The sequence below is a fragment of the Salmo salar genome, chromosome 20, assembly GCF_965601325.2.
Source record: "Salmo salar chromosome 20, fSalSal1, whole genome shotgun sequence".
In the NCBI taxonomy this organism is placed as follows: Eukaryota; Metazoa; Chordata; class Actinopteri; order Salmoniformes; family Salmonidae; genus Salmo; species Salmo salar.
The window spans coordinates 29,960,557-29,983,062 of NC_138310.1; the positions used below are offsets into that span (position 1 = coordinate 29,960,557).

A 22,506-nucleotide genomic window follows, 5' to 3' on the forward strand; every position below is an offset into this window, starting at 1 on the left:
ACTCTCTGTTCCCTCTATCCCCCTACCTGAGGACTCTCTGTTCCCTCTATCCCCCTACCTGAGGACTCTCTGTTCCCTCTATCCCCCTACCTGAGGACTCTCTGTTCCCTCTATCCCCCTACCTGAGGACTCTCTGTTCCCTCTATCCCCCTACCTGAGGACTCTGTTCCCTCTATCCCTCTACCTGAGGACTCTGTTCCCTCCATCCCCCTACCTGAGGACTCTGTTCCCTCTATCCCTCTACCTGAGGACTCTCTGTTCCCTCTATCCCTCTACCTGAGGACTCTGTTCCCTCTATCCCCCTACCTGAGGACTCTGTTCCCTCCATCCCTCTACCTGAGGACTCTCTGTTCCCTCTATCCCCCTACCTGAGGACTCTGTTCCCTCTATCCCTCTACCTGAGGACTCTGTTCCCTCTATCCCCCTACCTGAGGACTCTGTTCCCTCCATCCCTCTACCTGAGGACTCTCTGTTCCCTCTATCCCCCTACCTGAGGACTCTCTGTTCCCTCCATCCCTCTACCTGAGGACTCTCTGTTCCCTCTATCCCTCTACCTGAGGACTCTCTGTTCCCTCTATCCCTCTACCTGGAGACTCTCTGTTCCCTCTATCCCCCTACCTGAGGACTCTGTTCCCTCTATCCCTCTACCTGGAGACTCTCTGTTCCCTCTATCCCCCTACCTGGAGACTCTGTTCCCTCTATCCCTCTACCTGAGGACTCTCTGTTCCCTCTATCCCTCTACCTGAGGACTCCCCTTCCACTTCTACCTGTCCTCTCAAAGGCCCAATTCTAATCAGTTAGATTTACACTCTTGTGTAAATATTGGCAACAATGATTTTGACCTGGGACATCAGGTGAGTAAACAATTGAGCTAATCAGTGACTAAACCAACAAACCCTGCAGATCAGATCCCCAGCAGGGCCCCTGAGTTGATGAGCCCTGCCTGCCATAGGGATTCCCCTGAGGGGAGAGTGTGACAGAAAGAGTGTGAGGGTGGAGAGTACAATGTAAATTATAACCGGTGAAATCACTGAGCTACCTAGGAGGCCAGATGGAAAACATAGGACTCACCTGTTGTGATGTCAAGCCACATGGAACAGGTGACTCAGAGTCCTCAGGCTTTGTGACAGTATGTTATACAGTAGAGATAGATACCCTGGAAGAGCCAGGAAAGCCCTCACTGGACATTTATTCATAGTGCTCAACCGACATCCAGTTCAGATGCAGTGTGCAGGCCTTAAACCATGGACTTTAAATTCTAACCTCCCTCTAGAAAGAACTGTTTATTTTCCTCTCATCTCTCCCCCAGCTCTCTCTCTCTCTGTCTGTCTCTGTTCAGTAGTGTCAGGTTCTAACCCTAACTGGAGTCTCCGTTGTGATGCCTGCCTGGACTTGTTCCCTTCTCAGGCACCTGTCTGTTGCCCTACATTTGTCTATCAATGTGTTTCATGAATATTTGACTCAAGGCTTTCAGAAGGTCTGATTAAGAGGCATTGTTAGAAGAGATATGTAATTTTCTGTCAGGGTGACTTTTTCTATGTATGTACATAATCCCTTTTCTGAGGTGTGTGTGTGTGTGCCTGCATGTCAACTTTAAGAGGGGTAGGCAATAACATGCCATGAAATGGTAAACACATTCCTGAATTTAAGCAAAGTCAGGAGTCAGCTGACAAGCATCAAGGAAATGGCCTGTTTCAGATGTACACCAGCCCCCAGTGCCCCCTGCTGTTCACGTGATGCTGTGTTTTAAGGACGTTTATTTTCTCTGATTATTTGGGACTCTTTTTAGAGGTCCATAACCCAGTAAAGGAGTTCCACATAAAACGTAATGTCCCAGAATTCCCTTCCTTAAATGAACTTATCCTGTTTGTAAGTTCTTAGACATTAACTTCCCCTAGAGAGACCTCTAGTCTACAGCCAGACAGACACACAGCCAGATGGGTTGTCCTCTCTGTTCCCCTGAAGGGGGTTTCACCTGGCTGTCATTTTCATGTTGGATTCTTTGATTTTCCATGCAGTTAATCGTGCACTATGGTCAAAAGAAGTGAGCTATGTAGGGAATAGGGTGCCATTTGGGACTCTTCTTTTGTATATCTACTTATGTGTGTTTCTTGTTCTCCTGTTTCCCCTCAGAGATGAAATGGCGTCTAGCTCCACATTCACCCTGGAGGACAGCGCCATCTGTCTGACGTCAGAGCAGAGCACCATGGACGTAGAGGTGGACATAGACCGGGACGATGGCTCAGTGCTCGATGTCTACTTAGTGAGTACTCACTCACTGGGTGTGTCCCAAATTACACCCTATTCCCTACATAGTGCACTGCTTTTGACCAGGACTCATAGGGCTCTGCTTAACACCCTATTCCCGATAAGAACATACATTTTAAAAAGTTTTCTGCTCAAGGGTTTTTACATGACATGTTCTACTCTGATTTAGCCACCGTCTCCTGTATTCCTGACCCTGAGTGGGCTCTACAAAATGTATCCTCCATATTTATTCATCTGGCAGAGAAACACACCCCTTTTAATCAATTCAGAGTCAAAGATAATGTAGATGAAACCCTTGGTTTTCAAATCAAATCAAATTTTATTTGTCACATGCGCCGAGTACAACCTTATAGTGAAATGCTTTCTTACAAGCCCTTAACTAACACTGCAGTTTTAAGAAAAATAAGTGTTAAGTAAAAAATAGATAAAATAATTAAACAGCAGCAGTAAAATACCAATAGCGAGGCTATTTACAGGGGGTACCGGTACAGAGTCAATGTGCGGGGGCACCAGTTAGTTGAGGTAAATGTAGGTAGAGTTAAAGTGACTATGCATAGATAATGAACAGAGTGTAGCAGCAGTGTAAAGGGGGGGCGCAATGCAAATAGTCTGAGTAGCCCTTTGATTAGCTGTTCAGGAGTCTTATGGCTTGGGGGAAGAAGCTGTAATGAAGCCTTTTGGACCTAGACATGGCGCTCTGGTACCGCTTGCCGTGCGGTAGCAGAGAGAACAGTCTATGACTAGGATGGCTGGAGTCTTTGACAGTTTTTAGGGCCTTCCTCTGACACTGCCTGGTATAGGGGCCCTGGATGGTAGTAAGCTTGGCCCCAGTGATGTACTGGGTCATACACACTACCTCTGTAGTGCCTTGCGGTCGGAGGCCGAGCAGTTTCCATACCAGGCAGTGATGCAACCAGTCAGGATGCTCTCGATGGTGCAGCTGTTGAACTTTGAGGATCTGAGGACCCATGCCAAATCTTTTCAGTCTCCTGAAGGGGAATAGGCTTTGTCGTGCCCTCTTCACAACTGTCTTAGTGTGTTTGGATCATGATAGTTTGTTGGTGATGTGGACACCAAGGAACTTGAAGCTCTCAACTTGCTCCACTACAGCCCTGTCGATGAGAATGGGGGCGTGCTCGGTCCTCCTTTTCCTGTAGTCCACAATCATCTCCTTTGCCTTGATCACATTGAGGGAGAGGTTGTTGTCCTGGCACCACACGGCCAGGTCTTTGACCTCTTCCCTATAGGCTGTCTCATCATTGTCGGTGATGTCGTGCCTGGCCATGCAGTCATGAGTGAACAGGGAGTACAGGAGGAGAATGAGCACGCACCCCTGAGGGGCCCCCGTGTTGAGGATCAGCGTGGCGGATATGTTGTTACCTAGCCTTACCACCTGGGGGTGGCCCGTTAGGAAGTCCAGGATCCAGTTGCGGAGGGAGGTGTCTAGTCCCAAGGTCCTTAGCTTACTGATGAGCTTTGAGGACACTATGGTGTTGAATGCTGAGCTGTAGTCAATGAATTGCATTCTCAAATAGGTGTTCCTTTTGTCCAGGTGGGAAAGGGCAGTGTGGAGTGCAATAGAGATTGCATCATCTGTGGATCTGTTGAGGCGGTATGCAAATTGGAGTGGGTCTAGGGTTTCTGGGATAATGGTGTTGTGAGCCATGACCAGCCTTTCAAAGCACTTCATGTCTACAGATGTGAGTGCTACAGATCAGTAGTCATCTAGGCAGGTTACCTTAGTGTTCTTGGAGTTTCTCCTGAGTTATCTGAGCTAATTCAGATGAGAAATCAGGCTTGGGCCAAATCAAGGAAAAGTGACTCTGTAGTGGACTGGCAATCTTTCAGACAATTGAGAAACAGTTGTACTATCTCGATTAAAAAAAAAAAAAGTTAAATAAGACTATTTTTTTAAGCTCTGACTCAGCTGGTGATCCTTCTACATTTTGGAAAACAGTAAATGCCCTGAAGTGTTCAAATTCCTGTTCTTCCCTGGCTCAGCAAGTCATATCTGACTCTGGCATCATAACGGAGAAGAATGGGATAAGTGATACTTTTAATCATATTTTTTATCTTGGCAGGCTTTTTATTTGAGAGAAATGGTGGTGTAGTTGACCCTGGTCGGTCAAGTGACTGCTCTGGCCACTGCCAGCCTCCAGCTGACTCAATGGTTAACCCGTCAATTTCTAGTGAATCTTTGTTTTCATTTCAACAATTTACTACCTGTGATGTGCAAGATGCCTGGATTTATGGAAAGAAATCCACTGGGGCTGATATACTTGATCCATTTTTGCTGCAGCTCTCTGCCCCCCTGAATGCTGAATCATTAACCCATATTTCTAACCTGATGATTATATCTGGTACTATCCCCAAGGTTTGGAAGGTGGCCCATGTACTCAGCCTTCACAACGGTGGTGACCCTTGTGACCTAAATAATTATCACCCTATTTCTAAACTTTCTTGCCAACTAAAATATTACAATCCTTGAATCATTCTCAGCTGTCTTTCTTATCTTTGAAATGTATTCTAAATGTACACCAGTCGGGTTTCAGACCAGGTCATAGCACCAGGTCCCTAGTTATAAATGTTGTGGTCAACTGTATGTATAAAAGGCAACTTTGCTCCCCTTTTCATTGACCTGTCGAAGGCCTTCGATACTTTTTATCACTCACTACTAAATCAGAGGCTTTCCTCAGTTGGCCTAGACCAGGCTGCATGTAACTGGTTTAAAAATGACTTGACAGATATGCATTGAATTATATCTACTGGTGGTGTTAAATCAGGTTTCCTGGATATTACGAAAGGGGTTGATTCTGGGTCCTGTACTTTGTACTGTTTACATGAACAATATCAACTTGTCTGTAAGAAATTGGAAGCTGCACTTGTACTGTATGCTGATGCCTCCACGGTTGACCAGGCTCTATCTGAACTACAGTCTGCCTTCATTGTATTACAGAAAACCCTTATTGAACTGAAATGAGTACTGAATGCAGGTAAAACTAGGTATATGTTGTTCTCTAGAACACATCAAAATAAGTCTGATTTAAGCATACAGAACATCAGAAAGTATTCGGACCCCTTGACTTTTTCCATATTTGTTTTATGTTGCAGCCTTATTCTAAAATGGATTTAATTGTTTTTCAATCATAATTCAGGGCTCATCTGTAAGACACCTTGGTCTATATATGATTCCCTGATAAAATACAATCAAATAAATAATTTAGAATAAAAATCCCTATATAGTGCAATACTTTGACCAGGGCTCTATTCACTATATAGGGCACTACTTTTGACCAGGGGCCCATAGGGCTCTGACTAGCGCACCCCTCCTGTAGGAGCAGATCTGTCAAATGGTTATAATAAGCTGTATTTATAGTATTTACTCACACTGCACTCTCTTCTGTTTCAGTGAAAGGGGAGGCTTACAGACTACCTTTTCCTCCACCATCTTACTTTTGTCAATCGTCTGACAATCGCTACACTCCATTGGACAGGGCTCCTTTGACTCCACCCCCAGTGCTGCTAAATCCACTCTGCCACTATTGCCAAACACAAAGGACTGGGATGCTCACACCTGATAGGCTGATGAACTAAACAAGACACAAATGCAATTACATGACATTCCTTAATTCATGTGATCAATTTCAGACCTTACCAAGTGATGTTTGTTAGAGCATGTCAGTGAAGTCCCTCAAATATTTTCTTTCATGGCCTATAAAGTAATTATATATATAAAAGCATATATAGAAAATAGAAATATACATTCATTTGAATGTTTTCATTTTCCTGCTGACCAGAAGTTACACTTTCTTCGTAGTAGCTGGTTGGATAATGAACATTTAGTTACATCTTGGCCATTGCAGCAGTGACATGGAAAACACACAAGGCCAATATGGATGAGGCTGGACTCATTATGCTGTAAAAAGAACAGATAGTATATTCATTCTGAAACCACCAAGCCAAGGCCAAACTAAAGACTCATTGGCTGGTATGTTGAAGGTACCAAACCAACCCATTGCTATTCATTCCAATCAGACAGGACTAAAGTAAAGGAGCAGTTTGAAGGCAGCATGTTAAGGGCTGCTGTTGACCTGAGAGGAGAGGAGACCCAGCCGGTCAATGTTCTTGGATCTTCAGCTTCATTGAAGAGGATGGTGATTTACACTCGCTCCTGTCAAAATGGCACTTTGGATGTTAGTTATGATTAATAACTTTTTTCCTTGACAAACGTTGGGTTGTGGAATATGCAAATGTTTATATTATGCACACCTATGTATGTCATAAGTACATGTGCACAGACAAGGACTATGGTAGATTTTTTGATGCACAGAAACTAATTTTATAGAGGGGTGTCAACTGAAGATTTCTCAGGATATCCTTTGATACTGAAGAACGAGTGTGTCCTCTGTATTGTTAACTAACCAGTAGTTTGCCTCCATTTTAGACTGAGAAGATGATCTGACACAAATCCTGAACTCTGATTACACCTGTCGGTTTTGACTATAATTTATTAAATATACAGTTTGCTGAAGATAAATATTTTAATCACTGAATGTAAGACTATAAATAGAGAATCCTATAAATAAAAATGTGTTCCACTTGTTTCTTTCCCCAAAAAAATCTTCAATATATCAGTTACAATCGATGCTTTGTTTTTTTTAAAACCTCATTGCAGTACTCTCCATTTCCCTCATGTAGAAGAGGGTCCAGCACACTGCCACATCATCCTCACAACTGCTGTAGAGTAATGACTAAGTAGAAATTTAAGTCTTCATTTCTGTAGTGTAACAATTTTAATTTACAGAACATTGCCCAATTGCATTACATTTAGAGCAAATGATAACACTTCAGACGTAGAACAGAAATATACAAAGCGTGTCAATTCCTCAGACAAAATGAAAGGCTTAATGCATTCTGCAGCTGATGTCATGGCAATGTTGTTTCCCCATGGATTCTATGACCCCTCGAGTGGAGGATTGACAGCCTTGTTGATGGCAAAATCACAATTTTAAATGAAAGTAAACTGAAATAAAAATGAGGTAAGAAATCATGTGAAATGCTGACCCCAGTGTAGCGTCTCTGGTCGTATGATACTGTAACAGACTTCTTTCAGGGCTCGTTCTGGTGTTTAAGGCATTATGACAGGTTAACAAGGGATGTGAAAAAAAATGGCCTCAAAGCCTTTGAAGCGGTCCATCTGAACACCCAACGCTGTGGTAGACTGTACATCAGCCATATAGCTGTATGTTACGTGCACATGGGGGGGGGGGGGGGGGGTGGTGGATACCAACAATTGATACCTTAGTGTTTATGGGTCACATTCAACAAATGACTTCAATCTTATCTATACCATACATTCAGTTCGTTGTCATCAAGATCACCTTACTTTCAAAACAGACTAGTTATGTAGTTCCTCCAGTTTGCCAACATCCTTAACATTACATACACTGGTAAACTGTCTCTGTACAATACATCCATAGTGTTCCTAAACAGCTACTGTATAATGATCTACAGATCTAGAAATTGTGTACAAAGCTTTAGACTCCAGGGCAGGTCGTCACAAGGAGACGACGAAGGCTAGCCATACTCAACACACTGCTCCGTCTGTCTCCTTGCATTCTTTTTGTAGTAAAATTAGCAGCATGAAAACAATCAGTGGTTAATGCAAACAAAGTATAGTCGGAAATGTACAAAACAATTTACAAAAAGCAAAAAAATTGATTCAAAATATTGCCATAGAAATTCTTGAATTTATATACAAATACATATCCATGGACAGTTTGACGATGTGTGGTTGTTTTGTGTCTCAGGTGGCTAGCAACTACTGGTAGAATAAAGCCCTAAACCAGTTTCTACTCATTTGATACGGATATTTTATTATGGGTAATATAGTTTGACGGATGAATGGGTAATGTATCTGTGGGAACCCCTTGAATGATCGGAAATGTAGCCGTCTCTTCAGGACAAAATGTGTTCCGCTTGAGAGAAAAGGAGATGGAAAGTTAACAAAAAAAACTCATGACACTCAACATTGATCTGATTTAACTGTACTTGTGTGGTAGAGTGTAATTAAATATCTATGGTCTATATAGATGTCTTTAGGCTTGTGCCTGTGAGGATAATAGCTGATTTATGCTTGATCCAACAATGCTGTCTGGAGGCGGCGTATGGAGGCTGTGACCCAATTGCAGAAACTCCAGAGGCCAAATCGAGCTCCGTACAGCGACGCTGTGCACCTCCCAATTTATGTAACAATGCGGAGGGCTCCGTATAGCTCCACATTGACATGATTGGGTGATGGTAGGTGGGGACGGGAGGTCCTGTATAAACAAACTCACTTCCTTGACAACAGATCTGCGAAGCGCAAGAAGTATGAATGCCCTGACTTCTAGAGAGGCCGTATCACAGTAAATGCTGTACGGCCATTGCATATGCAGATTGACCATGCAGAGCCTTTAAGAATGGGTTTGAGTTCGCTGCTACCTGTAGAGGTTTAAAAGAGGATGGGTTTCCCACTGGTCTTCTCCTGGACGTAGCCGGTGAAGCGTTTGAGGAACTTGGGGTACTCCCTCTTGGCCACAGCTCTGAGGACTGAGGCAGGGGCCCAGCCTCCAGGATTCACTAGGGAAAAACAACCACTCAGTCACTATATATACACATACAAACAGTGAGCCTACATGGTGTGATAGAATCACTATACCAAACCATTAATCAACATTTAACTTCCATTATCCACCCACACAAAGCTCTGCCATAAAGCTCCAAATACAAGAGCAGCTTGTATTTGTACATAGAAGAAAACAGGAGAAAAAAAACCCTGACATGTAGGTGGATAAACTTGACCAGGCTCATATGACAACCTTGAAGTCCTCACCTAGTGGGGACCTGAAAGAGAACTTGGGCTGCTGGACTCACCGTTGGCCACGTAGGTGATCTTACAGAGGATGTTGTCCCTGCTGATCTCTTTGTTGCCCTCTGGAGGGCTCACAAGGGTCTGGCAGATCATGGCCACGTTGATTTTGGCACGGACACACCGGTTGGTGAGCTACAGAAAGAAAGGGAGTTGATGAGAAGGTAAGAGCAGTATCCATCCCCCCTTCCAATTCAACATTGATCCCTAGCTCTATGCTATCATATATTAAGAGCATGTATGGCAATAAGCCCTTTGTGTCTGTGGAACTCACCTGGGCGTTGTCATGATCCACAGAGAAGTTGCAGACCAGCCACGTGTCTGGGTCACTCTCATTGGTCGCCAGGATCTTCCTGATAGCTGATAGGTAGAGAACGTCCCTCTGAGAGGCGGGCCATACTCTCTGAAACACAACCATTGGCTGTCAGTCAAACATGACCAGTCCCAAGGCAACCCACATGTACAAGAGCCTGACACACTAGGGTGAACCTGAACTCCAGAGGTATGATTACCTTGTGTGTCTGGTAGACTATAACAGCATTGTCTGAGAGCGTCTCCACCACGTTGAAGTTTTCAATGGTGGCTGGAAGAGAAACAGACCAAGACTAGACAAATCAACAACAATTCAAGACATTGATTGTGTGCAAAGTAACAAAATAAAATGATGACTCTAGTCTAAAAATAATCTGATGATGATGGATGAAGATAGACTCACTCTCCCAGTCGTTGCGTACGTCCGTGTCCCAGAAGTAGTGGCACAACTCGTGTCCTGTCACACCCTTCACTGCATGGGTGGCCTTCAGAGGGTCCAGGACGATGCCGTTCTCCTCCACCTCTCTCCTGTATACCTGAGATAGCAGACAGTCACATGCATTAGCCATTATAGACCCATATTGGACCCATTCAAACCTACAGCAGCCATATTGGACCCATACACACTGCACTGTTTACAGTGTGAGTGAGCAGAGCGGAGCATGTTAAACTCATCACTGTAGGTATAGTCTTCTATACTAGGCATGCAGGGGACAGTGTGTCTACTGTAGTATCTAGTTATGGTTGTCTATATCCTCATCCTCACCTTCATCTCACCCTCCTCCACCACCAGCTGCCAGTTGGCGTCTCCACCCATGTCCTGCAGGGAGTAAGTCATGTGATTCTGGACCACCTCCTCCACCTGAGACAGACACATCACATGTAGCAGGGCCTTGAGTCACTGTATTTTACTGTAACAGTCTGTACTACAGGCTGTTATTAGGAGACAGAGCATCACTGTCAGGGAGAATGTAAGCTACAGTATATTCAGTACACTGGGGTCCATGCCTGCTCATGCAGAGAACATGGGAGGGAAAAGGGGGAGAGGAAGAGAGGGAGAAAGGGGTTACAACAGGAATCCAGTCATGCATTGTAGCATCTGCTGAGCTCAGCTCAGACCAAACAAACAATGGGTGGTGATCAGGGGCCTGGTCTCAGCTTTACTCTTGTTAATGCTGTGGCTAACTGAATACAGGCACATAGCTCCTCAAGGAAACACAGACTTTTGTTTTTTACCCCTTTTTCTCCCCAATTTTGTGATATCCAGTTGGTAGTTACAGTCTTGTCCCATCGCTGGTGCCCTTGAGTGCCCTTGAGCAAAGCACTTAACCCCCCACAATTGCTCTTCACCCAGGGGTGCTACAAAGCAGGGTGTTGGGAAAAGCAGAAGGTACATTTCCCATTATAAGCAATGGACAATAAAGTATCTATTCCCTCCATGTTATTGTCACAAGATGACTCTGCACATCTCTACACTGCTGTTGTCTCAATTGCACCACTGTACAAGTATTCCATGTATTGTACTACACTGCCATTAATGTATGTATGGCTACTATTTAATTGTGCTATGTAAACTATCCTGTATATTCAGAACAAATAAACAATTTATAACTATGCCTACCTAAATATTTGACAGTGAAAGACTAAATGTCTATTACTATGCCTACTTTGAGTATTATTGTGAATGAGTTGTGCATTACCCCGGTCAAACCTTCCCCTAACCAGGACGACGCTGAGCCAATTGTGCGCCGCCCTATGGGACGACCGGTTGTGATACAGCCCGGGATCAAACCAGGGTCTGTCGGGACCCCTCTAGCACTGAGATGCTGTGCCACTCGGGGAAATCGGGCTTACCTGTAGCTTAGTCAGTGTATGGGACTTCTCCATACACTAAGCTACATGTAAGACCGTTTCCGTCTTTATAAGTAGACTTTGCTTACTTTCTTTTTTTGACAAGTTGAGTTCTCTGGGGCAGCTAGCTAGCAGGATGTATAGTGGGGCATTCGAAATGAGTTTGTTTACGTTCCAAAAAAGGTCTATAGTTAAATCTACATAATTATGTTGTTGCATAGTTTTATTGAATTATTGTATCTAAGCTGCCTTGTAGCGCAGCTTGCCTAACTGTGTGCATTGATAAATTCGACTCCTAATGATTGTGCAAGTGGAATGTTGATGAAAATGGATCCATTCAGGGCAGCTCTGGACAGTGTAAAGACAGGTTTCGGAGGGAGGGAAGGGAACACATGAGTGCATCATAAAGAGATGGAACGACATAATGGGTTAAAGGACAGGTCATCAGACAGTGTGGAAGAAGGTAAACACAGTCAAGATCAATGTATGTATTACAGTTCCTAGTCATTCACATGCAGTCAGTCTCAGCCAGTAGAGTGCAGTGTAATGTGCATTCCCAGGAGGCAGGTGGCGCTCTGTTCTCAACACATACGGTACCTGCACGCTGAATCTGTGAACATCTGAGGCGCTGACTAGTGCAACGGAGGACAGGGAAGAGTAGCTATGGGGCTTTGCAGCAGAGGGGGAGGATGGGAGAAAGAGTGTGGGGGGGGGAAGTGTGAGATAGGAATGAGGAAAGAGAAAGGGGAGGTAGGGGGAGAGAAAGAGGACAAACGGAGAGAGAAAGAGAAATAAAACAGGTGAGTGAAAGAGGGGAAAGGTAGAGAAAGATCCAGGGAATGAGACCAGGCGTGCCACACATGAAAGATGAACAGAGAGGGATTACCACCCTTCACTACATGAAAGGGATTACGCAAATCAAACAGACTAAATCATTACGAGAGATCACTGTAACTAGGTAAAATCTTTGAAATTGTTGCATGTAGCATTTATACTGTATTTTTTTTTCTTTTCCAGTAGTTCAGTTGTCATCCATAATTATCGGTTATACAATAATTGTGCCAGCCCTACCTACACACACAAATATGACCGTCACCGATACATACAGCACATGCCATAGTCAGCATGTATCAAAACTCCAAGAGTTCAGTTGTTATGGTTTGTCTCTAAATTCCTTTCCTCTCACTATGAAGCTGTTTCACTGTAACAAACCTGCCAGTACTATTGGAGCCTTCTGATCTCATCTGTAGGCTACATAAGAGAGACACCCGAGATCATGTGTGTGGATGGATGTATGCTGGTTTGGGACTCTCCAACATGGGTATTCTTGCTGATCTACTTACTCTCTTGCGTGCGTGTCTCTGCTCTCCTGACAGGTTGTTTTATGGTGGTGTCTTTATGTTCACATAAGGAAATCAGTCAATTTAAATAAATTAGGCCCTAATCTATGGATTTCACATGACTGGGAATACAGACATGCATCTGTTGATCACAGATCATTTTTTAAAAGTTTGGGCCGTGGATCGGGAAATCCAGTGACCACCATTTGCCTCATGCAGCGCGACATCTCCTTCGCATAGTTGATCAGGCTGTTGATTGTGGCCTGTGGAATGTTGTCCCCTTCCTCTTCAATGGCTGTGCAAAATTACTGGATATTGGCGGAAAGTGGAACACGCTGTCACACACGTTGATCCAGAGCATCCCAAACATGCTCAATGGGTGACATGTCTGTATGAGTATGCCACCATGGACACACTGTTCACAACGTTGACATCAGCAAACCGCTCACCCACATAATGAGCTCAGGTGCATCCTGTTTCCATTGATCATCCATGAGGTGTTTCTACAACTTGATTGGAGTCCACCTGTGGTCAATTCAATTGATTGGACATGATTTGGAAAGGTACACACCTGTCTTTATAAAGGTCCCACATTTGACCGTGCATGTCAGAACAAAAACCAAGGTATGAGGTCATAGGAATTGTCCACAGAGCTCCGAGACAGGATTGTGTCAAGGCACAGTTTCTAGGAAAGAGTACCAAAAATTCTACAGCATTGAAGGTCCCCAAGAACAGTGGCCTCCATCATTCTTAAATGGAAGAAGTTTGGAACCACCAAGACTCTTCCTAGAGTTGGCCGCCCGGCCAAACTGAGCAATCGGGGGAGAAGGGCATTGGTCAGGGAGGTGACCTAGAACCCGATGGTCACTCTGACAGAGCTCCAGAGTTCCTCTGTGGAGATGGGAGAACCTTCCAGAATGACAACCACCTCTGAAGCACTCCACCAATCAGGCCTTTATGGTAGAGTGGCCAGATGGAAGCCACTCTTCAGTAAAAGGCACATGACAGCCCATGAGAAACAAGAGTCTCCGGTCTGATGAAGCCAAGATTGAACTCTTTGGCCTGAATGCCAAATGTCACATCTGGAGGAAACCTGGCACCATCCCTAGGGTGAAGCATGGTGGTGGCAGCATCATGCTGTGGGGATGTTTTTCAGAGACAGGGACTGGGAGAATAGTCAGGATCGAGGGAAAGATAAAAACAAACAAAGCAAAGTACAGAGAGCTCCTTGATGAAAACCTGCTCCAGAGCACTCAGGACCTCAGACTGGGCCGAAGGTTCACCTTCCAACAACCCTAAGCACACAGCCAAGACAACACAGGAGTGGCTTCGGGACAAGTCTGTGAATGTCCTTGAGTGGCCCAGCCAGAGCCCGGACTTGAACCCGATCGAACATCTCTGGAGAGACCTGAAAATAGCTGTGCAGCGACGCTCCCCATCCAACCTGACAGAGCTTGAGAGGATCTGCAGAGAAGAATGGGAGAAACTCCACAAATACAGGTATGCCAAGCTTGTAGCATCATACCCAAGAAGACTTGAGGCTGTAAATCGCTGCCAAACGTGCTTCAACAAAGTACTGAGTAAAGGGTCTGAATACTTATGTAAATGTAATATTTCTAAAAACCTGTTTTTGCTTTGTCATTGAGGTATTGTGTGTAGATTGATAAAGGGGAAAACACTATGTAATCAATTTTAGAATAAGGTTGTAACATAATAATGTTGAAAAAGTCAAGGGATCTGAATACTTTCCGAATGCACTGTACATCCATCAAATTGATTTATAAAGCCCTTTTTACATCAGCCGATGTCAAAGTGCTATACAGAAACCCAGCCTATATAAATGACAATTATTTGTTACCCGAATTTCAATAATCGTCAAACCCTATGTTTGTGTGTGTACCTGTTCGGCGAAGCGGTGGGTTCCAATGGTGGAGTATGTGTCTCCAGGAGGGACTGGGGTCAGTCTAGGTTTCCTCACCTTGTCTGACTGACACTGAGAAGGTACACACAACACCACAGACAACTCTAATTATTCTCACAATACGCTCTCATAATACACTCAGTTGTCTAATCCCAAAACGATCACACCTGTAGGTCCAATATCTAGATTCTAGATCTGAAAGGAAAGGACATCTCTTTGTTCTCTTTGTTATGCAAGGAGGAAAATCCGCCACACAGACGCTTCAGATCTATACAGAATGCCGGCAGGTGGGAACTAGCGAGCAGAGTAAAATTGTAACGTACCTGCTCCTCTATCTTGTCTTGTCTGTCCAGGGCAGCTTCCACCGCATCAAAGAACTCATCCTCATTTATGAGGCTATTAGGACCCTCCTGTAGAAACAACACCATGACAAGGTACAACTCATTACGACAGATGTACTGTTTCCAGGATGTACAATCTAGTAGCTAAACCAATGTCATGCAACAGGAATCAATGCCCCGCAATCTGACTGGTATATACCCACTATGACTAATACAATGGCATAACCATGAGCTTATAATGTCAATTTTATAGTATCTATACTCATAAGCAAGTGGAAATAAATATTTAGCATTCTTGTCTCTTCTCACTTCCTGAGTCATTACTAAGTCAGATACCTATGATAACTCATGTGGATTGGTTACAGTATTTATCGTCACTACAGGTGGGAGTGTCAGGACAGTTTTGGCAGTTTGAAAGGTTTGTAACTCTTACCTCGTAGTCGGGGCCTCCATAGTGAGATTTCTTCTTCAGTTCACTCAAGGCCGACTTGTAGGCATCCTCCACCCTTCTCCTCTTCTCCAGCTCCTGAACACACAGTCAATGGGTCAACTGGAAGGAATATTGTTCATGAAGAGGCTATACGCTTGTGGTAAGAACTCGCCATCTCAAATCTAACTCTCAATGTGTTTCAACAGTATACTGGAAACATGGTACAAAAACGTCATGATACTTTTTCGAATATCATGGTACCGTTTCATATTACGCTACCACAATTTTCAGCCATACCGATCTAAAAGAACCTTCTGGCGCCTGTTATAAAACGTTAAGTCTTCCAAAAAAAATAAAGAAATTCAGTTGAATTTAAGCAACAGCTACTAGTCTCATATCCGCTGGTCAAATAATGTTCACTTGACTTTCATGAGCATATCATGTGGCAGCAGTAATCAGCCTGCCGCATCCCCTATCAGTCCTCACTCGCCTGTTTCTCTCTCTCTTCCTGCACATCTGTTCCTCCATCAGTTTAAACATAATGTAGTCATGATGGTGAGTGGGGTTGCAGACCCTGATGAGTCTTCTGTTAAATTTATACATTTGTTTCTAAAGCACTCCATCACAGTGCTTGAAGCGTTACTACAGATCTGGGTTCGATCCCGGGCTGTATCACAGCCGGCCGCAACCGGGAGACCCATGAGGCGGCGCACAATTGGCCCAGGGTCGTCCGGGTTAGGGGATGGTTTGTTCCAGCCGAGATGTCCTTGTCCCATCGCACTCTAGCGACTCCTGCGGCAGTCCGGGCGCAGTGCACACTGACACGGTTGCCAGGCGTACGGTGTTTCCTCCAACACATTGGTGCGGCTGGCTTCCGGGTTAAGCGAGCAGTGTGTGAAGAAGCACTGTGGCTTGGCAGGGACGTGTTTCAGAGGATGCATGGCTCTCGACCTTCGCCTCTCCCGAGTCCGTACAGGAGTTGCAACGAAGGGTAAAACGTAAAAAAATGATCTCATATATATATATATATACACACACACAGTTGAAGTCGGAAGTTTACATACACTTAGGTTGGAGTCATTAAAACTTGTTTTTCAACCACTCCACAAATGTATTGTTAACAAACTATAGTTCTGGCAAGTCGGTTAGGACATCTACTTTGTGCATGACACAAGTCATTTTTCCAACAATTGTTTACAGACAGATTATTTCACTGTATCACAATTCCAGTGGGTCAGAAGTTTACATACACTAAATTGACTGCCTTTAAATGCTTGGAAAATTCCAGAAAATGATGTCATGGCTTTAGAAGCTTCTGATAGGCTAATTGACAGCATTTGAGTCAATTGGAGGTGCATCTGTGAATGTATTTCAAGGCCTACCTTCAAACTCAGTGCCTCTTTGCTTGACATCATAGGAAAATCAAAAGAAATCAGCCAAGAACTCAGGATTTTCTTTTTTTTTATATATATATATTATTTTTTTTGACCTCCACAAGTCTGGTTCATCATTGGGAGCAATTTCCAAACGCCTGAAGTTACCACGTTCATCTGTACAAACAATAGTACGCAAGTATAAACACCATGGAACCACGCAGCCATCATACCGCTCAGGAAGGAGACATGTTCTGTCTACTAGAGATGAACGTACTTTGGTGTGAAAGGTGCAAATCAATCCCAGAACAGCAGCAAAGGACCTTGTGAAGATGCTGGAGGAAACAGGTACAAAAGTATCTATATCCACAGTAAAACAAGTCCTATATCGACATAACCTGAAAGGCCGCTCAGCTAGGAAGAAGGCACTGCGCCAAACCCGCCATAAAAAAAGAAAGACTACGGTTTGCAACTGCACATGGGGACAAAGATCGTACTTTTTGGAGAAATGTCCTCTGATCTGATGAAACAAAAATATAACTGTTTGGCCATAATGACCATCGTTATGCTTGGAGGAAAAAGGCAAGCCGATTCTATGCAGTATTCTACGCTAGAGCACTCTGCTCAAAATAGTTTAAATTCCAGTCCCATTAAACTGACTCAAGACAAATGAGGCTGGCCTTTGTCTGGCAACCTCTAAGACTCGTCTTCAGGTAGCAGGAGGGAGGTGCTTCCTTGCTCATGATGCCCCACTTAGGTTCAATAAACCTGGCTGACTGGCTTGAGAGCTGTCACAAAGTACAAAGAGAAGGACGTGCCGCTTCGCACAATGAAATCCACAACAAACGGAACAGTAGGCACACCTACTTAAAAAAGACACAGAATTCCAATAACACCATGAAGCAGATTAAATGTCACACAGGATTAAAAACAAACTTTTACAAGATGGAACAGGACACTACTGAACGGTGCTGCTGCCTACATCTCTACCACAGGTCCATTACAATTGTAATGACTAAGGATAGAAAGACAGTACACCTTTGGATTAGGATAATCTCCAACTTGAAACTAACTCAAATTCCAACTAACAGATCTGTCAAACTAGTGACTAAACCCCATTATCAAACAACTACAACATAGTGGAAATTGATCCAAATACAAGTCCAAATATTGACTAGAAAAAAAGGAGGGAAGGAGAACTGAGGTACAACAGTCAGTTTTGGTTTCCATTTAGAGCGTATTCCAATCTGCTGTGGTGTGTTGGAAGCAGCCATCGCTGAGACCTAGGCCTATTAAAGAAAAAAAGCTAAGTGAGAAGTAGCCATTGGTCTGAAGCAGAAAGAAATTCACATGATCACCACAATACCTACTCCACCAATGCTCTACTAAGGTTTTCCAGCACACAGCTTTGACCTACTACAGTAGCTACACTACATGGCCAAAAGTATGTTGACACCCCTTCAAATGAGTGAATTCGGCTATTTCAGCAACACCCGTTGCTGACAGGTGTATAAAATTGAGCACACGGCCATGCAATCTCCATAGACAAACATAGGCAGTAGAATGGCCTGTACAGAAGAGCTCAATGACTTTCAACATGGCACCATCATAGGATGCGACCTTTCCAACAAGTCAGTTCGTCAAATGTCTGCCCTGTTAGAGCTGCCCAGGTCAACTGTAAGTGCTGTTCTTGTAAAGTAGAAACGTTTAGGAGCAACACCGGCTCAACCACAAAGTGGTAGACCACACAAGCTCACAGAGCGAGAGTAGCATGGCTGTGTGCTCGATTTTATACACCCGTCAGCAACGGGTGTGGCTGAAATAGCTGAATCCATTCATTTGAAGGGTATATGCAGTACCAGTCAAAAGTTGACACACCTACTCATTCCAGGGTTTATTTTGACTATTTTCTGCATTGTAGAATAATAGTGAAGACATAAACTATGAAATAACACATATGGAATCATGTAGTAACCAAAAAAAAAGTGTTAAACAAATGAAAATATATTTTATATCTGAGATTATTCTAAGTATTCAAAGATTATTCAAAGATTATTCAAAGCTTTGCACACTCTTGGCACTCTCAACCAGCTTCAAGAGGAATGCTTTTCCAACAGTCTTGAAGGAGTTACACACAGAAGATCTCAGCTAAACAAACATTTATTTTATCTGTCGCTCTGTGACCGCCGATAACTTCATTCTGAAGTTGACTACAATACAAAGTTGCCAATGTCTTTGGAATTGTTATAAACAAGCAAAGGATAAAACGCTGCTTCAAATGAAAACAGATGACTGCATTGAAAGAAATACAGTAGGCCTATATACTGTATTTCAATCACATTTAAATGAATTGAGTTCTATTTTCGTAGTGTAGGGCTAACAATGTGTGCAATGATGTGACAAATATTCAATTTAGTGCATACCCTAAGCATTAGAATAACCTTCCTCAATATTTGATCATTTCTTTCTAGGAGCTCAACCATTGTCAGTATCTAATGTTAAGGTAAGATTTGAATGGAGAGCGCTGAGCCAAGAGCAGTGCTGCTTTTCTTTTGATCCTATCAGTATCTGTAGGAGAATTAGGTTAAGAAAGGGTAAGGGTTAGCGAAAATGCTCTCCTAACCTGCTATGAAAAGTATTTTAGGGAAATCAAGGTTGGTCTTGCTTCTCATGTGCCTGGTGTTAGCTAGCTCTGCAGCAAACGAGTTGTTGGTCCCAATTTTAGCATTGTCAGAAATGCTACAAAAAAGGTAGCACATCGTTGGTTCTTAAGGGACATAAAATGAGCATGTGAGAGCGATAAATAAATTAAAACTGTTGCGCCTACAAACGTAGTCAATCCGACTGATACAAGTTATGCAATGTATGCGCAGAAAATACTCTTAAAGCTCAATTGCTAACAAGCCTGTTAAATTCTGGTATGTGGTTCTCGGTAACGGCCGGATGGCTCAAAACGAGAGGCTGGGAGTGTGGTGTACCTCCAATCAAGTTGATTTACTTCAACCAACGCTTACACTATAATACGTACTGTAAAGAAGCGGCTGCAAGTCTGTAGTGGGATCCATCTCTGGCTTTCGTTTTTCAGTATGTCGGCCCTCTTATGTAGCGAGGGCTTCCAGGAAGACAGAAGGTACCACGATGTCCGAGTAGTCATCCTACAACTTACTCCAGTTTGTGTGTTGGAGTGTGTGTCCTGTCCTGTGACGCTCTCGCCCTGATCAACATAGGCTACACTCAAGATACACACACCCAGCCACGCTGGTAGTCGAAACCAACTGCAGGCTACTCCTACCTCCCTTTCTTGGGTTGGGCAACTTGCCTTGGAAAAAAAATGGAAGAACTGGTTTTCAACAGCTGAGCAGAGTAAGGATGTGAAGCTTTGTCATGTGTCTGACGCAAGGTAGGGAGGTGAATACCTACGGACTGCAGTATCTACATAGGAAATTCTCAATTCTTAATCCACTCAAATCGCCACTAAACCATTCAAACAATTAAACAATTAAACCATTCAAATGTGACTTTACGGAAATGCAGATGAAGTGTGGTTTATTTCACATGATGAAAATGAGAAGAACCCTCTACCTTCAAAAGCAGGATTGTCTTGAAAGGTGTTTAACAAGTGCCGTCATTACAAAGTTCTTTCAGACAGAATGTCAATCTAGCCATGTTTTAATAGTTCTAATAGAATAGTGAGTTTGCATTATCTTCCCTGAAGAGTTGAATGTTTCTAAATGTTTTACATGCCTATTGCACAACTGTTGGACTTACTACCTGAGGGAGATTCTTTCCACACACAACAGTCAGGCATAATGAAACTAAGCCAATTAAGGCGGGGTGGGGCATTGAGGTGACCAGATGCACCAATCACCTCCACACATTAGACTGGATCTGCCACCTCTGGTTAGACAACACCTCTGCTGAACCAGGAGTTGTGTACTGTCTCCTCTCACTGGCTTAAACCATAAACACACCAGTCCACTTCTATTTTACCAGCCATGTTCCATTAAAAATGATAACTCGTACTCTTCTGCAACAACAACCTGACTGGGGAAGTGTCCCATGAGAGAGGTGAGGGGTTGAATGACCCTGTTGGTAGCTAAAGAAGACTTGTGATTAGCTGTGACAGCAGTAGGCTGTGCCATACCTTGTCAAGTCTCTTCTGCCAGCTGTCCTCTCTCTTCACCATGAGTTCGATGCAGTGGGAGAGGGTGGACAGGATCCCAGCTGTAGTGGCCTTAAACGTGATGGCCTCGCCCTTAAAGTCGATCCCATTCATGCCCTTAGGATTAGCAGGGGGAAACACTGGGAGAGAGAGAGAGAGAGAGACACTGTTAGATGACATGGTTCCAATGTCACATGCCACCATTCTACACATAACTGTGCTTTAGGGGTGATGAAACTAGTATTTGTTTTCTGATCTGCTTCCACAACACACATATTCAACACAAACACACATTTGGGAGGATCGCAGTGTTATCTACAGCGCAGCGCCCCTGGAGCTATTTTAGGGGTCAAGTGCCTTGCTCAAGGACACAAACACTCATATTGCTACAAGCAGTAGCAACTTTAGTAATAGTATAAGTGTGAATTTACACACTGATCCTCACGCTTCTCTTTGCTGCCGCTGTTGTTGTTGTAAAGGCAGTCGCCATCGGGCCGTGTGCTTGTGGGAAAGTCGTCTTCATCCTCCTCCACCACTGGAAAGGAGACAAGACTCCATCATTGATCTACCTGGGTTGCCATTTCATGTTCTGTGGCCAGTGTGGTTTTTACAGTTTACATGGCCAGTTCAATATGGAACTGTAAAACCCACAGAAAGCCCCCAAAGCCCCTTCCAGGTATTCTTCAGTACCTCTGACTGTCCCTCTCCCTCCATGTTAGCTTATTTGTTTATTTTGATCCCCATTAGCTTGTGCAGAAGCTACTCTTCCTGGGGTCCCTCTCCCTCCACGTTAACCAGCTACATTAGGTCTACCTCTGTCTCTCTGGAACTCGTCCTTGGAGACGCTATCTGCGCAGCCATCAAAGTACTTCTGCAGCGTGTCCACCTGTCTGCAGAGGATGTCTCTGAACGTCTCCATCTCCGCCAGCTTCTCCGGCAGGCTGTGGCCCTTCAGGTCCAACAACACACAAACACACGGGTTCACTGTTAGATCTTAACATAAACAACCATGCATTGGGAATCAACGGTACGTCTGCACCAAGTTAAGGTTTGTCCCTTGGTAATGAATGAATTAAACAAAAGGTCTCGCTACATCTTTCCAGGGGCTGTATTGTCCAGAAGTGATTCCTGGGTATGCAAAATAACAATTGAAATGGCTCATAAAATGTACAAACTCCACTTGGGGGGGGGGGGGGTGGGGGTGTATACCAAGAAAGCAGACTTCTGGCACGCTGGCGAAATAAAGCAAATAAAAAGCATTATAGAGGTTACATGAAATGGACAAGCTTTTTGGGGAGACTGAACATATTAGCAAAAGTCGTGAGTTTTTAAGTCTTAGGTCAAAATATGGATAGCCATTTCGAAGGAAAGGCTGTACACAAAAACGACAATACTGAAAAGACTGTCCTCTAAAGTAATCATGGAAATGACAAACGACGGCTATGTATGTTACAGAATCTGAAATAAACATTCCAGTCTTAAAGATTGTGATCAAAATCTATCATAACACATTTGTTGTTATTTGGAATGGTTTTAAAAAGGTCAGCGGAAAGCATATTGCATAATTACAGGTAGCCTGAATAGTATACAAGGCCAAT

The 22,506-nt window shown here is 43.7% G+C and overlaps 2 protein-coding genes across 10 annotated transcripts in view; one reads left to right on the forward strand and one right to left on the reverse strand.

Annotated features, from left to right (window-relative positions):
• The window catches only part of LOC106580411 (phosphatidylinositol 4-phosphate 5-kinase type-1 beta), an 82,803-nt gene extending 75,892 nt beyond the window's left edge, over positions 1-6,911 (forward strand). For all 7 annotated transcript variants that reach the window (XM_082966350.1, XM_082966349.1, XM_045703208.2 and 4 more), the window contains 2 exons: positions 2,134-2,263; positions 5,678-6,911. In XM_082966350.1, coding sequence (XP_082822476.1) covers positions 2,134-2,263; positions 5,678-5,680 — 133 coding nt within the window. In that variant the 3' untranslated portion in view covers positions 5,681-6,911. The remainder of the gene's footprint in view (positions 1-2,133; positions 2,264-5,677) is intronic.
• Positions 6,912-7,038: 127 nt separating this feature from the next.
• LOC106580410 (ceramide transfer protein) overlaps positions 7,039-22,506 on the reverse strand; it is a 37,213-nt gene continuing 21,745 nt past the window's right edge. For 2 of the 3 annotated variants that reach the window (XM_082966347.1, XM_014161434.3), the window contains 13 exons: positions 21,722-21,857; positions 21,354-21,443; positions 20,891-21,048; positions 15,377-15,469; positions 14,926-15,012; positions 14,582-14,674; positions 11,939-12,010; positions 10,257-10,352; positions 9,894-10,026; positions 9,691-9,761; positions 9,453-9,581; positions 9,184-9,313; positions 7,039-8,889 (listed from right to left, as the gene is read on the reverse strand). In XM_082966347.1, coding sequence (XP_082822473.1) covers positions 8,762-8,889; positions 9,184-9,313; positions 9,453-9,581; positions 9,691-9,761; positions 9,894-10,026; positions 10,257-10,352; positions 11,939-12,010; positions 14,582-14,674; positions 14,926-15,012; positions 15,377-15,469; positions 20,891-21,048; positions 21,354-21,443; positions 21,722-21,857 — 1,416 coding nt within the window. In that variant the 3' untranslated portion in view covers positions 7,039-8,761. The remainder of the gene's footprint in view (positions 8,890-9,183; positions 9,314-9,452; positions 9,582-9,690; positions 9,762-9,893; positions 10,027-10,256; positions 10,353-11,938; positions 12,011-14,581; positions 14,675-14,925; positions 15,013-15,376; positions 15,470-20,890; positions 21,049-21,353; positions 21,444-21,721; positions 21,858-22,506) is intronic. The other variant, XM_082966348.1, reaches the window with a different exon arrangement.